The following is an 18,509-nucleotide window of genomic DNA, read 5'->3' on the forward strand; positions in this document are numbered from 1 at the left end:
GAAAAGCATTATGGAGAAGGTGAGGTATCTGCATCAAAGGATCAGAGATCTAAGACTGGCATCTGAACTGGGCTTTAAAAGATGAGTAGGATTTCAATAGGCAGGGCCATAAGAGGTGAAGAAGGTTTCAGAAAGCCTGGCATACTTCAATCAGAAAATAAGTTGTCCTGATTGTTCAGAATATAAAGTTAAGGGAGAACTGCACTGCAAAGAACAAAAGAAAACTTAGAAGGAAACAGAGAAAAACAGTATAGCCTTGGAAACAATATCTAGTATTTATTAAATAGTTTTTCAAAAAAAGTAAACAGTGTTAAATGGAAATGCATGGTTTTATACTGAATCTTTTTTTTTAGGCTGTGCTGTGTACTTGGAAATTTTTTTTTAGTCTTTTTGTATTTTAAGTTCAAAATGAATAAATATAAGAAAAATTTTTTCCAAAAAGAAAAAGAAAAAAATAGAGTTAGGGGAATAGTAAGGAAAGGCTTTGAAAAGTTAAATTGTAGCCAGACTGTCTTAAGTACCAGAATAAGGAATTCAGATTTTATTCAGTAGGCAACAGGCAAAAGTTAAAAAACCATTAAAGACTTTAAAGAAATACTTCTAAAAACATTTACAAATACAGTATTTCTTTAGGCAGATTAATCTGCTAATATGTGGGGTGGAAAGTAGAGAGGCAGGTATATCTGTTAAGAAACAAGTGCAAGAAATACAGATGTAAGGAATGGGGTACAAAGCGGGGGGAGTGGCAGCAGAAATGAAAAGGAATGGAGGATGGAGATATCTTTTTTTTTTTAAACTAAAGTCATGAAACAGGATCAAATCTGACAGTTTTGGACCTTATCTACCCCAGTTTTGAAGACCTTATCTACTCCAGGATTTTTTAAAAAAATGTTATTTGTTTTAATAATCTGGTCCAGTGGTAGAAATCACATGGCCAAGAGTCAGGGTTTTATTTAAACTCATTCTTGGAAGCCTGAACAAGTGCTCCCTCTATCAGCCAGTATAAAACTTGGTTCCTTCATCTGTGATTGCTGTCTTAATAGCAAACACATTTTGGATTCCAAACCCGATTTAAAAAAAGGGGGTGAAAAAACCAGTGCAAAGACACAGAAACGACAATTAAAACTTAAGAGTATACCTCACAATTCAAACCAGGAAGAAACAGAAGTCTTTCACTCTGGGACCATGATGGCTAATAAAGTTCTAGTTGTTCAAAAGTGTCCTTTTGTCTTCTTGATTGTTTTAACTTCTAAAGTTTAAAATACTTCTGGTATTGTACTCATTCTAAACATTGTCAAAAAGGTACAGCAGACAGGTGGCTTGGGAAAGGAAAAAAGGCATGCATTAGAAGCTATCTGCACAGTAGAAAGGACACATCCATACTTGAGTTTCCTGTTTGAAGCATTAGATGGCTTTACATAAATGATACTTCATATTAGAAAGTAATTTAAGAAGTTTTATAATTACTGATCATGTTTGGTGTATTAGTCAACAAGAATCTATTAAACAATTAACTATGTTCTAGGTACTGCGCTAAGCACTAGGGATTCAACAAAAGGTAAAAACAGTTCCTCTCCTCTGAGCTCACATCCTAATGGAGACAACACAAAAAAAGGTGTATATACACAAGATAAACAGACATATACAAGATATACAGTATAAATGGAAGATAATCTCAGAAGCATAATGCTACAAGTGGGAGGAGTGAGGGAGGACTGAGAAAAGCCTTTGGAGTGGAAGTAATATAGTAAGCCACTGGAGTTTTTCTGGGGGGAAGTGGAGCCATGTGGTCAGACGTGTGCTTTAGGAAAATCACTTTGGCAGCTGAATGGAGGATGGAATGGAAGGAGGAGAGGCTATTACTGTCCTCTAGGAATGAGGAGACTAAAGCCAGCCTCAGGGCAACAATTGTGTGAGGGAAGAGAAGGGGACATAGAGGAGAGATAGAAAGGTAGAAATGACAAGACTTAACTGGATATGTGGAGTAAATGGGAGTGAAGAGTATATCTAATTCAGTAGTTTTAAAACTTCTCACTTTAAAGATTAAAAAATTCAAAAATGATATTTACATGAACATTTCTCTGGTAGCCATGCTAGACTAGGTGCAAGTATATTTTTAGCATGCTTCCATTAATACACTCAAGAAACAGTGTCAGAAACATTGAAAAGGAGGTGGGCCAGCCCTGAGGCAAAGATTTGTCAAACTGGAACACAACAGAGTATGAGAAAGAAAGTAATATGAAATAAGTTTGGAAAGGTAGGCTGGAGCCACACTTGTAAAGGGCTTTAATGCCAGATTTTGTATTTTATCCTAGAGGTAACAGGGGATCACTGAAACATCTTGAACAGCTTTCCAACTGAAGTGTGAACAACAGAAAACTAAAACTTCTGACATGCACATACTCTAGAACCTGGTCCTTAGCTACAGACATGTCCTTAGACATATATACTATGGAACTTTTCCATTTACCTATCTTTAGACATACTCAGTTTCAGATTTCCTGTATACAGGCACTCAGTCACAAGATGAATTCACATGACAGGGAATCAAAAAAAAAAAAAGGAAATGGGTCAATTACCTGGACTATGTTTGTATCCTACATTTCTTATGTATGATGATTCTTTCTCACACATCCATACAGACTAAACTGAATGCCAAATTTGGTTATTAACAAAGTCAAACATATAATTCTGGTAAGGAATCAGCCTTCCTCTGGAATTCTAAATAGAGATCATCTGTTCAGATAACATGAGAGTCTACTACTTTAGGTTTTCCTCACTTAGGCCAACACTTTGGTGAATCCAAAACACAACTATGGTTTAACTATCACAACCTTATATCCATTTACTTGATGTTTTGATAGAAACCAACTTTTTTGAAGACTTCCTGTTAAAAAAAACCCCCAACAAATATGTCTAGAGGTACTCCTCTGTATTTTAAGGCAGAGAAGCCTCTCTTGCTCTTTACTATCTATCGATCTATCTACTACTGTATCAAATGTCCCTCTTGGGCTAGCCAGAAGCACCAAAAACCACACCAAGCCCTTCAAATTGAAGCAACTCTGTTCTGCTCAGGCAAGGGAATGGCCAAGATGACCTAATCAGTTTTATCCACCTCTCATTTCAAGAGCTACAACTGCCTATACTTGGTTCTGGCAGACTCTACGGTGTGAAGTCATTCACCATAAAAGGAATGCTGCTTAGCAAAGTGATGCAAACTAGCATGCTCCACCTAATCGGTGAAACGACAGGTAGGAAGTACCTTTTCCTATTCATTTTCCTGTTTTAAGGGAACCTACTTTCTCTATGTCTGCATGCCTAGTTTCTCTTACAAAGCAAAGCTACTTAAAGTGATGCAAACCAGCACGTTCCTCCACCTTAATGTTGCCCAAACAGGTAGGAATTGTTTTTCTTATTGATGTTAGAGCAAGTTTACTTTCTGTGACTAAACAAGTTGTTTCTATGTGGGATCAAGTCTTATTTTCCAAACATAAAGGCAAAAATCAAAATGCATTAATTCTCTGAACTATAATTATTTGTTTTCCTAAAACTCAGAGGGCAACTTTATACAAGCTGAAATTTTTAAAAATCAAATTAATTCTTTTTTATTAAATTCATATAGCAAACTTATCATCCATTATATGTATTGTACCTGTAGAAATGATGAATCAGGAAACTGACAAGGGCTACACAGAGACCAACTGACTATAAATGAGACTGATTTGTGTGCAGATCAGTCACATCTAAGAAAAGGATAGGAAGGCATTTAAGTATGGAGGAATAGAAAATGAATGCTGAAGAAGTAGGATTCTTACATTAACTTCCATAGCAGCATTCAGACTGCTCTAATATTTCAATCTTGGTAGATGAATGTAACTCCTTAAAAGGACAAGAGCTATTCCATTTTTTGTCTTTGTATTTCCTGTACCTTTCACTAATAAAAGTTTATTTAGTTGAGTGCAGACATGTTTAAGAATAAATCAGTATGACTCAGGAAAAAGAATGGCAAACTAATGATTACATTTAGAAAACTTTCAATAAAGAAACAAAAACATTTAACTACCTGCTTAAAAAAAAGTAATCCATTTACTAGAATTCACCAAAAATGCAACCCTCTGGTCTTGAGGAAAATAAAATCCCTGGGTATATCCAGAGAAAATAAGCCACTCTAAATCATGAATCGATATAATATACTGATAATGAACACATCAGTTCTTAAGTCCTCATAATCAAATCTCAAAGCTATACTTGCATTTCTGCAATCCCTTGTACTGTATGTTTTTCCAAACAAAATTAAATTATTTCCTAGTTTATCTAAATGCCAAATGTTTCCAACTGTTCATGACTGATTCATGTTGGGTCACCTATTTGTGTTTTCTGCCTAACCTAGTTCCATTTGTTTACACCAAGGAAATCTTGAAGTAAGAGTGAAATATTAAGGCATCTATGCTTAGCAGGAACAATTATTCAACGGTTTCTTCCAACTTTTTCTTCACACACTGTGTCAGGGTTTCCAACCTAATTTTTATTACACTTACGACAACCAAATCCTAGGATAAATATTAACATTAACAAATACAACTGTGGAAGATAACATGTGAAGAATAAGTTTACAAGGAAAAAGGTTTTAATTTATCATGTAATAGATCCTATAAGTGTCCTCTTCTGGAGGGTGACTTCTCCTGGGTCAAGCCTAAATACTTATTCTTTCCTTGAATTTGCAGGAAAAGCTTTTGATAGGAAGGACTATCGATTAAGAATTAGACTGACATCAAGTCCTTCAACAGGCCATCTGTTGGCACCTAGTCAGCTTTTATTTGCCAAAGACCCGGACCATACTGAAAAGCCACCGTTTCAGAGCTGTCATTCATTTTCTGACGTTGAATTTGGGAAGACCAAATGGGGGGGAAAGAAACGAAGTAAAACACTTTACCATGTATTTTAAGGTTTTAAAACTTCTCCACTATTCCAAATACTACAAATGACTGATTTTCCTTCCAAATTAAACTGCTCTAAATGTGTTATTAAATATGGAATATCAGTAGCTAAAATTCCGTCAGTAGCTAAAATTAAAATAAGTTAAAATACAAAGCAATTAACTAGCATTACAGACTGTCCTGGCATCATCAGGAAAACAAAAATTAAGTTTTTACCAGTTCAATGTCGGCACTATCTTACTATCCACTTTACGGTCATCGCACATATGGGAAAGCATATTGAAAGTATTCCTAAATATTTCTTCCAGCACACTATTCTAAACCAACTTCGATGTCTTTGCCTTATTCAAGAGAAAGCTTAGTCACTACTAGCATCCTCATGCTGATAGGAACTATGACAGCACTACTCGGCTCACTTCCTTTCACCAAGTAACTTTGTAATTTTCTTTGTGCCAAGCCTGGGCTGCAAGGGACAGCTTGGCTACATTTTCAGGTATGTAACTAATCAAATGAAAACAAGGTCCAGTTAACTGATCCATCTCTTGTAGCGAAGTTCCCTTTGGGTCAAAATACAACACAACAATTCTACCCTTTTCGACAGGAAAAATTTAAAAGTCGGTCAAGTTTCCTTTTGACAAAGAGCAAAAAGATTGGGGGTGGGGAAGGGGGAGGGACCTATCCCTTTCTGATCACTTCGCTATTTCTCGTCTAAAAAATTCTGGCAGCCTGATTCCCAAAGCAAGCTGTCCCGTTCTTCTACGGCCACTTTGAACAAATGGCTAACAACTTTATATTCGTAGACCGAAGCAGAAAGTGCAGGGTCGGGCCAGTGGGGTTGGAAGGGACAGACAGAGCCGAGTTCTAGTTGGAATGTTAATTTCCAGCCCCTCCCCCCGCGCCCCTGGACCCAGAAGAAAAGTGACAGGCACAGTTTCCAATGGGGACCAACAAGTAGCTGGATCATGAGTGCAAGGAATGCCCTGGAATTCGGGGCGCGGGATCCCGCGGTCCCGGCCGGAAAGGGCGTGGGAGGGAAGGAGGCTGCAAGCGCCCCTTGCCCAGCACCCCGGCCCCCCCACCCCAGCCCGCGCCGGGAGGGGCCGGACAGGGCGGACACTCACCGCCACGATGACCGTGTCCTCGCCCTGGAACTTGGCGACGTACTTGTCGCCCCGGGCCATCTCGGCCTCGTTGAGGGGCCTGAAGCGGCACATCACCTTGATGTTGCATTCGGCCGGGTCCGCCATCTTCCTCGCGGCCGGGGCCCGAGGCCCGGAGCCCCTCCCCGCCGCTCAGTCTCGGCGCCCGAGAGAGCGGGGCCGTGCGCGGGGGCCGCGCTCCGCCGACCGAGCCGCTCCGCTCCGAGCCGCGCGCCGCGCAGGGCCGGGCTCCCCTGGGGCGGGGGCGGCCGGGAAGAGCGACTCCAACCTCCGGCGCCGGCGCCGGCAGCCGCCTCTGCCCCCTCCCGCCTCACTTCCGATTCAATATGGCGGCCATGGCGGCGGCGGCGACCGGCAAAGCGTCCGGCGTGTGCGGCGGCGTCCCCAGCCCTGGCAGTGGAAGCGGCAGAGACGAAGCAGGGACCCGCGAAGCTAGGAGCGTAGCCTCTTCCCCAGGGCGAGAACGATAGGCTGGGCTTGGCTCCGCTCAGCCCAGGCCACCTCCGCTCTGCTCTGCTCTTCCACCCGCCCGGCTCTGGGAATGCTCGCCCGCCCGGCCCCGGCCCGTACCCAGTGCGCAGCCGCCCCACTCTGGGCGGCGGTGAGCCCGGGAAGCGAGGGAGGGAGGAAGGTGGGGCTAGGGCGCAGGCGTGAAGAGGTCTCCCTCCTCTCCTCGGCTCGGTCTGGTCAACTCCTAGGCACTTTTCTTCCTGCCCGGCTTCTAGTAGGGGTCGTGTACGTCCCAGAAATGTATAGCTCAACTGAATTTTTTTCCCCCCAATAATACCCTACTTTTTATGACTCAACTGAGCTGTTTTATTAAAAAATTTTTTTACCAATAATACCTTTTTATGACAACTGAACTTTTTAAATTTGATTTTTTTTTTAGCATTAATACCTTTGGATGACAATTTTTAAAATTTGATTTTTATTTTTTACCATTAATACCTTTTGATGACAACTGAACAGCTGAACTTTTTTAATTTGATTTTTTTTACCAATAATATTTTTTTATTTAAGAATAAGTAAAATAGCTGGGGCAATGGATAGAATGCTAAACTTGTGCTCAAGAAGACCTGAATTCAATTCCTAACTCTGATGTTTGTTAGCTGTGTGATCCTGGACAAGTCATTGAACTTCTTTCAAGCCTCAGTTGTCTAATCTGTAGATTGAGGAACATAACAGCTCCTACCTCTCAGGCTCATTGTGAGGATCAAATCAAATGAAAACAAATATCAGTCAATAAACATTTATGAAGCCCCTACTGTGCACCAGGCAGTGTGCTAAGGTTGAGGATACAAAGAGAGGCAAAAGATGTTCCCTGCTCTAGAGGAGCTCCCAGTCATGGGAGAGGCAACAAGGAAACTATGTACAGGGAAAATAAGAATCAACACAGAAAAGACACTAGAATTAAGGAGGGGTTCTAAGAGGCCTCCTTTAGAAAGTGGGTTTTTAGCTGGAACTTAAGCAAGCCAGTAGGTGAAGATGGAGAGAGAGAGCATTCCAGGCATGGGATCCTGTTCCAGAGAGGGATGCCTGGAGGCAAGAGATGGAGTGTCTTGTTTGTGGAACAGCCAGAAGAGCAGTGTTACTGGATGGAAGAGTATATGGTGGGGAGTAAGGTGGAATAAGACTGGAAAAGTAGGAAGGGGCTAGTTTATGAGAGGCAACCAGAGCATTTTGTATTGGCTTCTGAAGGCAATAGGAAGCCAGTGAAGTTTATTGAGTAGGGAGGTGACATGATCTGACCTGTGCTTTAGGAAAATCATTTTAGTGGCTGAATGGAGGATGGATGGGAGTGGGGAAAGACCTCAGGCAGGCAGTTGCAGTAATCCAGATGTGAGGTGAGGAGGGCCTTTGCCAGAGTGTGTCAGTGTCAGAAGAGAGATTACAAGGTGGAACCTACAGACCTTGTCAACAGCTTGGTTGTAGGGGATGAGAGATGGTGAAGTGTCCAGGATGATTCCTAGGTTGTGAGCCTGAAGGACTGGCAGGATATTCTTGTCCTCTACAGTAATAGGGAAGGTAGCAGGCAGAGGAGGGATTAGGAAGGGAAAGATGAGCTCTGTTTTGGACATGTTGAATTTGCTATGTTGGCTAGACATTAAATATGGTTTGAGGTATCTGAGAGACTGTTGGAGATGTGAGATTGGAGGTCAGCAGAGAAGTTAGGGCAGAACAGATGGATTTCAGAATCATCAGGTTAGAGATGATAATTAAATCCATGGGAGCTGATGAGATCACCAAGTGAAGTAGTATAGAGAAGAGAAGAGGGCCTAGGACAGAACCTTGAGGGACACTTAGAATTAGAAGGCATGACCTGGAGGAGAATCCAGCAAAAGAGACAGAAAATGAACAGTCAGAAAAGTAGGAGGAGAACCAGGAGAGAATGGCATTCCAAAACCCTAGAGAGGAGAGTATCTAGGAAGAAAGAGTGGTCAACAGGTGTCAGAGGCAAAGAGAATGAGAGTACAGAAAAGGCAACGAGAGCATTAGTAACTTTGGGGAGAATCATTTCAGTGGCATGATAAAGGTGGAAGCCAGATTGTAAGGGGTTAAGAAGGGAGTGAGAGGAGAGAAAGTGAGGCACCTATTGTAGATGGCCTTTTCAAGGAGTTTAGCCACAAAGAGCAGAAAATTTATGGGATGGTTAGCAGGGATGAAAGGGTCAACTGAAGGTTTTTCAGATGAGGGAGATATGGGCATGGTTATAGCCAGTAACAGAGACTGAAAATAAGTGACAGGGTGGGGATGACAGAGGGGGCAGTCTGTTGGAGGAAAAGGAAAGGAGTAAGATCGCTGGAACAAATAGAGGGATTAGCCCTTTTAAGAAGTAAGGCCACTTCATCATGTGAGACAGGAGTGAAGGAGGTGATGGTGGCAGAAGTCATTCGAGTGATAGGAGATGAGGAAGAGGGTGCTCATGGTAAAAGGCCTCAATTCTTTCTATAAAATGTGAGGCAAGGTTCTCATCTGAGGCGGTGAGGGGAGGGAGAACTTTGGGAGGTTTGAGGAGGGACAAAAAGAACTCACTACTGGGGTAGTGAGTTGATAAGGGGGTATAGGAGGATTGCCTAGCAGCAGTGAGGGCCCAATTAAGATTGTGTAACAAATTTGTAGTGAACACAGAATAGTTGTGTGCTTTTCTCTATCTTCATTCAGCAGCATGTGTGTAGGAGTGAAGGTGATGAGCGGTAGGAGTGACCCAGGGCAAATCTTACAGTACTACATAAATGTTAGTTATTGTTATTATTCATGGAGGGGGCAGCAGGTCATAAGAAAGCTCTAGGTAGGACTCACTGTCATTCATTTCCTTCTGGCAGTTGACCCAGTCACATAACTTTCTGTTTAGGGGTCACTTCCAGTTAACATCACTTTTTTATAGTTTGTTTAAATCAAAGACTGTACAAAAAAATGTTTCCTTTCCAAGCAGGGAGAGGAAGAGTTGAAGCATCCCTTCATCAGATAAGGATTTCTGGAGCAAAGAAAGGTTTGAAGGTTTTGTGCCTTTATGTTCCAGTCCTAGGGGGAGGTGTCAGAAAAGGCCCAGATCAGGGATGTAAGAAAACAAAAAAGGAAGGAAAATGAGAGCAAAAATAAAGATATGTGCACCCTATTGTAGGTAAAATGAAGATGATTGCCAAAGAAACATAAAGAAAAACAGGGATGAGTTAGCACAAATAATAAGTACCATTTATATATATATATATATATATAATATATATATATATATATATATATATATATATATATATATATATATATATATATATATTAATATATATATTATATAATATATATATATATTATATATATATATATATATATATATATATATCACTTGACCCTCACAATAACAACTCTGTAAGCAAACTGCTATAGGTCTTATTCCCATTGTACAGATGAAGTTACTGGTCAAAGAGAGTAAGTAATTTGCTGGTATTGCATAGCTAGTAAGGAAACATCAGAGCCAAGATTTAAATCCAGGTTTTCTGGATGTTCTCTAGTCACAAGGTCATGCTGTGGAATAATAAATTTATGGAATGCACTGCAAGTGGGCTAGAGGCATAAAGTAAAATCAGTTTTTAAAAAGTTTCTCACAAATAAAGTGTAGTTGTGACACGGTGGTGTAGTAGAAAGCCAGCCTTGAAGTCAAAAAGACCTTGGTTGAAATCCTGCCACTGACACATCTGGCTGTGTAAACCCGTGCAAAGTCACATCACCTGCCAGTGCCTCAGGCAACATTCTGAGACTCTTAAATTACCCAGAAGGCCCTGATCTGCACTGATAGAGGATGTTACTCACCAGGAGCTCACTACGCAGATGAAATCACCTCATCAGTGGAATTAAAAAGAAAAAAAATAGGTCCATAATGGTTAATTAAGGAAGCTACTCACCATCAAAGCATTTTTTTAATCAACTTTATTTCTGAATACAGCCTTCCCCCTTCCTTGCCCACAGAGCCGTCCCTCTTAACAAAGGATTTTTTTTTCTTTTTGGTGAGCAATCGAGGTTAAGTGACTTATGAGGGTCACACAGCTAGTAAGTGTCTTGTGTCTGAGACTGGATTTGAACTCGGGTACTCCTGATGCCAAGGCCTGAGCTCTATCTACTGAGCCACCTAGCTGATCCTCAACAAAGGATTTTTAAAAAGAGGGCAAAAACAGTTCAGCAAAATTGACACATCCCCTGAGTCTGACAACAGAAGCATTGTTCCATACCCATAGACTTCTAAGTCTGTAAGAAGAGAGAGGTGTATTTTCTATCTCCTTTTTTCCAGACCAGGTTTGGTCATTTTAATTATACAGTGTTCAGTTTGGGTTTTTGTTCTTGTCATTTGCATTGTTGTAGTCATTGTGTATATTGTTTTCCTGGTTCTGCTGCCCTCTTTCATATGAATCTTCTCATGCTTTTCTGTATCTGTCGTATTAAAGGTTTCTTACAGTGGAGTCATATTTCATTACATCCATGTGCCATAGTTTGTTTAGCCAGTCCCCAATCCCTGGCAAGCCTCCTACACTGATTCTATTCACTGAGATTCTCTGAACTCAGAGAGGGGCAATGTGATATAAGAGTTTGAGTGTTGACTTGAAAGTTTAAATCTCATCTCAGATAAGCAATAGCTGGGTGATTCACTTAACCTCCCATAGCCTCTTTTTTTTTCTCTCATAGCCTCTTGTTTCCTCTTTTTTAAAACAAAGATGATGATAATATTTACTAAATACTTCATGTTGTTGTGAGACAAGTGCTTTAAAGACTTTATGCCTTAAAGGACTTTATACACATGGGTTATCATCTCTCCCTGCCCCGCTGCCAATGACTCCCTTCAGAATGACCCAGTTTCTATTAGAGATAATACTATTTCTTCGGGCTCTCAGTTTGGATTGGTCTTTAATTCTTCCTTCTTCCCCCATCCCTAATTTGTTAATACTCAACTTGAGAATGAAATGTAAAAAAAGCTTGTGGTACATCTTTATCCGAGGTCTTTGTTTTCCAAGGGGTTTATTGTCCTCTGATTTGAGTAGTGTTTTCTTAGGCTGATGTAGAAAGTAGTTATTGGTACCCTGGAGAATATAAACCACCTATACCTCTCTCATCTCCTTCCCTCCATCTTTGAAATAGTTATTACAGCTCAAAATTCATTTTTACATAGAAACAATATTACAAGGGATAGTTAAGTATAGCTTAAATAGTATTACGCTTCTGGCACACTACAGAGTTAAACATATTTTTATGGGCTGGCTTAAGAACCTCACCACCATTTATAATACTGTTCCTATGGGAAAATGGGTTTTGAGTTCCAAACAACTAATTTATAAGCCAACTTTTGGAATACCATCTATTCATAAAGTAATGACAATCTGTACCTAACCTCCGATCCATTCTTATTCTTTCTTCCTTTGAATTTTCTCTGGAATTCATACCTTCCTCTCCATTTCACTCCTTACTGCTCAAATAACAAGTGACATTTGTAGAGTGCTTTATAGTTGGCAGTACAATTTAGTCCATTACCCAATTATCCCCATTTTATAGAGGGGGCTAAGAGACTTGTCCAAACTTGTAAAGCCCTTCTGACTCCAAATCCAGGGCACTTTCCACTCCCCCACAGCTGCTGTTCCCCCACATTTCATGCCTCTAAACTGGTCTCCCTTCCAGTCTCCCCCGGCTCCCTGAATTCTATACACCCAGCAACCTAGGTTGGCTGTTGCAATAGGCTTGATGAGGTGTGACAAGGGCCTTCGTTGGGCAGGTGTCAGAGGAAAGATGGGGATATACATATACTATGAAAGTAGAAAGGACAGGACTTGGTAATTGGTTGAATATGGGGCTTGAGAGTGAAGAGTCAAGGATGACACCTAGGTTTGAGCCTGGGTGATTAGAAGGATGGTGCCCTTGACAGTAATAGGGAAAGTTGGAAGGGGATGGGCAATTAGGGGAGAAAGATAATCAGTTCAGTTTAGGCTTTAGCCAAGCCAGGATCCTCCTTATGTCCCCTACATATCAGATTTATTCAAACTTCTGTGCCTGTGCTTAGGTTATGCTGCCATGGTTATTTTCTATCTTTCCCTCTGCCTGTCCAAATCCTGGGGTAGCTAGGTGGCATAGTACCTAGAGCACCAGGTATGGAAGCAGGAAGACTCATCTTTCTGAGTTCACATCTGGCCTTAGACACTTTCTAGCTGTGTGACCCTAGGCAAGTCATTTAATCCTCTTTGCCTTAGTTTCCTCATCTATCAAATGAGCTGGAGAAGGAAATGGCAAAGCACTCCAGTATCTTTGCTAAAAATCCCCAAATGGGGTCATAAAGAGTTGGACATGACTGAAAAACAGCTGAACAACAACAAATCTAAATCCTACCCTTCCTTAGCTCTAGGCCCACCTCCTTTCTGAATCCTTTTCCGAGCATACTGATTTCTCTCTTAATACCTATTACACTTATAGTCATAATGATTCATCTTAATTCCTCACTGTTTCGCAAGTGATAATTCTGCATCAAGTAGATTATAATCTGGAGGGCAGGAACAGTGTTTTAAATTTATGAATTTTATTATCCCTACCAGTACTAGACATAATAAAACTTGAAGAAATACTTATTAATTTAAGGAGGGAAGTTCTGGGGACTTTCCCTAACCTTTGAAATTGATCAAAGGATGACCATGCCCTCCACATAACATGAGCTTCTCAGATTGAAAACTAAACTGGATGGATCATGATTCTGAATCCTTTATGTCAAAGCTTATGTTGAAGCCTCCTTTTTGTTTATGAAGGACCCATTATCAACAGTGTCCTTTATAATATGGAAGGATATATACATAAATGAGAAAGTGAAAAGAAGTGTAGTTTGTTCTAACATTCATACAGTATGATTTGACAGATTTGATCAGCTTCATTGGGTCATTCTGCTTAAAAAGAAACACAACTTATTTAAATTCTACACTTTTACTTTATTTTGTAAATGACCCTCATAACCACACCTCCCCCTGCAAACTTGTTCATAGATGTTCCCCATCGCCATTTCATTCACTCTAAATCAACTGCTAAAGCAACAGTCCAGATTGAACATTAAGGTGGCCCTGTCTGAAGTGAATATTTCTGACACCTTGTCCATTTAGGGGCCTGTCTAGACTATGTCTCTAAGGACTTTTAACATGAATATAGTAAGAATGACTATTCAATCCCTTTTACTCAATTCCAAATCTAGCATTACTGCAGTAGCAATTTCCCCCCCCTAAATTAAACAAATAAACAAACAAAAACTCCAGCGTTGAATGAATTGGTTAGGAAGCAAAGGAGACAACGTCATGAATTTCCATTTTCTAGGGACACATTCTCAATGTACTGGTACTTCCAGCTTTTCTAACTGGTAGTTAAACTAGGCTTCTCCTCCATACTTACTTTAATGATGACGAACCTTTGGGCAGGGCCTTCTTGTGTCATCATTACCCATTTCCTATTCAGTTCTGTTCAGTGCTGTGGCACTGAAAGATTAGAAGTCAAACAGAAGATTATTTAGAAAGACAGCATTAACACTTCTGTTCTTCCTTTGGAAACCCGCCGGTGTGATAGTTACCAAAAGTTGAGTTCTCTCTGTGAGGTCTTGTCTTTCACTATGCAGCTTTTTTTTTATGAAAAGGTTTAAAACCGGAGACTATTTCAGGAATGGGGAGGCAAAGTTACTGCCATCCTAATCATAGTCATGTTTTAACAAGCCCAATCTAAAACCTTTTGCAGAAGGGTACTGCCTTAATCAGGGCAACTGCAGCCTTACCTCTGAGTTTCAGCTGCACAAACACCTTAATAATCATTATTTACTGTGTCAAAGATGTGTGTACACTCTGTAAATGGAACTATGGTGCTTTTCAAGATCCTTGAGCTAGAAATATTTCATTTAAGTGTTATACTTGAATAATGTTAGTATTAAAACAATGTTATAACCACCTCATTTGTTGGTGTTCAGTTTAGGTGCCCAAGTGGGCACCAAAAACTTTATTCATAACCATAGAAATGGATGGCCTGTGTTTTTGAAGGTATGTCTTCATTTATGGGACATTGTCAATAAGAGGATATTAAACTCATACAATTAAGAGTTGTAGCTTTATGTCTGGGGCATTATTAGATTGAAAAACCTTTTTATTCATTCACGTCAACAACAGAAACAAAGCTATTAAATGCAAAAGTGACTCTTATTGACTCATCTTCTTGATTTACTTACAAAATGAAAAGGAGAATTCCAATTTATTTGATCAGTGTAAGAGGATTTGATAAATCAGTCCTCAAATTTTAATTTGGAGAGAGTGGGGGAATAAGTTATACAACATATTATATGGCCTAAACCAAATGGAAGATTGTAGACTCTTCTTTTCCTTGTGGTACGGAGACCCATCCCAAACCACCTGCGTAGGAAAGTGTAATCTTCTATAGAATTTATCTGTACCATACATTTAGCAATCTAGCTTTTGGAGAATTAAAAAAAAAATTATACTATACTCAAATGTAAATAGAATTGTAAGTGAGTAAATGGAACTTTTAAAAAATGTTGATTTAGAAAATCAAAATGGAAATTCTGTATGCAGTATCTGTAATTCAAACAGAGGTAGGTTCCCCTCCCCCCATGTTATTGCCAATGTGCTGAGAATAAGAATGTGATTTACCAAAGTCCAAGTACAGTATGTATCAAGAATCTGCAAATCAATATGCAGAAGTAGATTAAAGAATGGTTTGTCAGATTAGACTTGATCTGAACTATCTTGCTTGCTAATGCTATTTCAGTTGGTTTGGGTTTTGGTTTTTTTTTTTAAGTACTACAAAGAAAATGTTTAGAACCTCTGTGTGAATTCTAGACTTTACTGATTATTCAGATGTTTGTGTTTGGGAAGATCTTGAGGATTGGTGAAATTAAGATTTTTTTAAAAATATCACAGCAACCTAGAACTCCTACTATAAAGAGTTTTATAAGTGTTTTTACATTTAGAAACAGAGTAATTTATTTTCCAAGAAATATTAAAATTGTTTCAGTGATAAATTTTTAAAAAACCAATAGAAAAACAGACTTTCCAAGGGAAAGCAATTGAGTAAATCGAAAGACACAAGATCCTTCTTATATACCCCACATTCATAAATGCATAAATCTAGAGTTGGGAAGGACCTTAGAGTTCATCTGTTCTAACTTCCTCATCTTACAGATTGCACACTTAACCCCATTGCCTAGCCAAAAAACAAAACCAAACCAAACCAAATCAAACCAAAAAAACAGATTACAGAGGACACATCTGAGGGAAGGACATCATTTCTCACATGTCATGGATTAGGGATTGAATTTGGAGCCAGGAACATGTGGGTTCAAATCCTCTCTCCAACACTTAGTCATGTAATCCTGGGCAAGCCACTTAGCTTTTTGCATGTCAGTTTCTTCATATATAAAATGAAGGGATTGGACTTGATAGGATGAACCCACTAGTTCACATTAAATCGGAGTTGTGCACAATGTAAGTTATACCAATAACTATTTAAAAACTATTCAGTCTTAATTTCAAATACGTATGTCAGCGTTCTACTGGAAGAAATCTTTCTCGAAGAATGTATCTGAAAATAAAAGACAAAAATGATAAATTCTGGCACACAAATTGGGCCTGGTTCTCAAAACAATGCTTCTGTGAAAACTAATTGTTCGTTTCCCCACCGCTCTTTGAGACCCAGATTTACGATCCTAAGAGTATTTGGCCCTGGATGAAGTTCCTAAGACTTCACTTCCTGTGACACTGTCCACCTTGGTCACAGGACAATTCCAACAGACGGGCTACGGAAATCTAAGAGGAGACGTGATCATTGTGGAACCTGGCACAGGATGGACAACAGCAATGCAGCCTGCTTGCCAGCTGCCCAGAACAAACCAGAAAGAGAACAGAGAAAGAGAGAAGTCCTCCTGCTGTGATTGGGCAGAAGACAGAATGTGGCAGATGCCATGCGTGAGTCCAGGGATTCAGACATTGCATGAGTGAATCTTCTCCTCCACCCTTCCATCCAACCATGCAAAAGAGATATACATGCCCTTCCCTCCCCAGAGAACTAGTCTCAAAAAGTAAATTGTTTCCCACACTCTCTGCATTTGGAATGAGACCCTGATCCCCAGAATGTGTGTGCATAGATTGTTTTCCTTCTTCCTCTGCTAATTGTAGTAGTCCTGATTGTTTCATTTATTTAAACGCCTTGTCTATTCTGTTAGCCTGGCATAAACTGAATTCAGATGATTTTAAAGGTTACCCAGGAAGCTTGAGCCAGGTGGGATACATTTGTCATCCAAAATACCCCATGCTGAACTCACTAGATCCCATGAATAGAGTTGAATGTAATATGGGCTATACTAATAAAAAAACATTTAAAACATTCGATCTTATTTAATTTCAAATATGTATGTCAAAGATCTCAGAAATTGACTTTATCAGTGCAGGTCTACCTGCACAGTCTACCAAGGCAAACTGCAATCCCTCTATATCTTAACAGACAACATTCTTAAATTCTGTGGCTAAAAATAATTTCATCACCTAATGATTCTGGTTTTGAGCATCACCTGGTGGCTCTGGTTTTGAACACCTTCACAATGAGCTGGTCTTCAGACAATAACCACAGTTATTTCTGGGACTATAGTAGCAACTCTGTTTATACATTTTTAAAGGTTTACGAAGTTCTTTCTTTACATCAACCCTATGAAGTGGGTAGTAAGCATAGAAAGGTTAAGGTACCCATATGATCAGTGGCAAGGCCAAGATTCAAATACCGGTCTTCTGACTTAAAACAGTGATCTTTCTTGTCTAAATGACCCCAGCTGTCTCTTTAAAGGTAAAAACCTTTTCAGTTTCGTGAAATCTACCAAAGCTCGGGCTCCACTGTTCTAGTCTTCAAGAACCCTGAGTTACAGCTGCGGCAACAATGAGGCATCAGAACAGATTTTTTTCAAATATCACCAGGAAATGGGAATAATAACTACCTTTAACATAGCACTCAAAAGTTTGCAAAGCACTTTATACACATTATTAGATAGACAGAGTGCTGGTCCAGGAATCAGGAAGACCTGAATTCAAATCCAGCCTCAAAACACTTAATTAGGTGGGAGACTGGGCAAGGCACATAACCTCTGTCTTCCTCATTTTCCTCATCTATAAAATGGGGATAATAATAATACCTACCTCCCAGGGTTGATGTGAGTATAAAATAATATTTATAAAACACTTTGCAAACCTTGAAGATCAATATAAATCCTATTATATTTTATTATGTAAGTTTCGCAACAACTGTGTAAAGTAGGTACCATCAATATTGTTATAAAATATAATAACATGTAAAGTATTTTACAAACCTTAAAGCACTACATAAATGTTATTTTTGTATCTGTTTCACAGTGAGGAAATTGAGTCACAGAAAAGTTAAATTATTTCCTTATGGTCACATAAGAGCCAGGTTTTAAACCCAGGTCCTTCTGATGTGAGGTCTGGCAATCTGCTCACTAGTCCACACTGTCTCTGTGTTTCTCCTCACTGCCTGTTTTTATATGTTGTACTCAACATCGACTCTTGTGGCTAAGGTTCAACATAGGTTGACCTCAGTTTTAAAATGAAACAGAATTATTTTGACTTCATGTTTCAGATCAGATTTTCCTGCTTTCTAGGGAGCAGGAAATATTCTAGGCCCCACTGCTAAATGGATTGGGTTCAATGAAAATCCAGAGTTGGAAGAGTTTTGTTCCCACACCTTTAGGCACAACTTATATTCCTCTTGCGTGCCTAACAAGCTACCTTGTAAAGGTGTTATCAGCCCTTTCCAACTACTAAAACTCTGCTGAGACTTCTGCACTCATGGTACTTTGTATTTCTTTTATGTACTTTTGATATGTTAATTTGTGTTATAGTTATTTCTC

The 18,509-nt window shown here is 39.6% G+C and overlaps 1 protein-coding gene across 2 annotated transcripts in view; it reads right to left on the reverse strand.

Annotated features, from left to right (window-relative positions):
• The window catches only part of KIF5B (kinesin family member 5B), a 70,221-nt gene extending 63,548 nt beyond the window's left edge, over positions 1-6,673 (reverse strand). Inside the window, exon 1 of one of the 2 annotated variants that reach the window (XM_020990469.2) lies at positions 6,059-6,673. In XM_020990469.2, coding sequence (XP_020846128.1) covers positions 6,059-6,184 — 126 coding nt within the window. In that variant the 5' untranslated portion in view covers positions 6,185-6,673. The remainder of the gene's footprint in view (positions 1-6,058) is intronic. The other variant, XM_020990467.2, reaches the window with a different exon arrangement.
• Positions 6,674-18,509: the final 11,836 nt, after the last annotated feature.

The sequence above is a fragment of the Phascolarctos cinereus genome, unplaced genomic scaffold (assembly GCF_003287225.1).
Source record: "Phascolarctos cinereus isolate Bilbo 61053 unplaced genomic scaffold, phaCin_HiC Scaffold_1;HRSCAF=81, whole genome shotgun sequence".
Lineage (NCBI taxonomy): Eukaryota > Metazoa > Chordata > Mammalia > Diprotodontia > Phascolarctidae > Phascolarctos > Phascolarctos cinereus.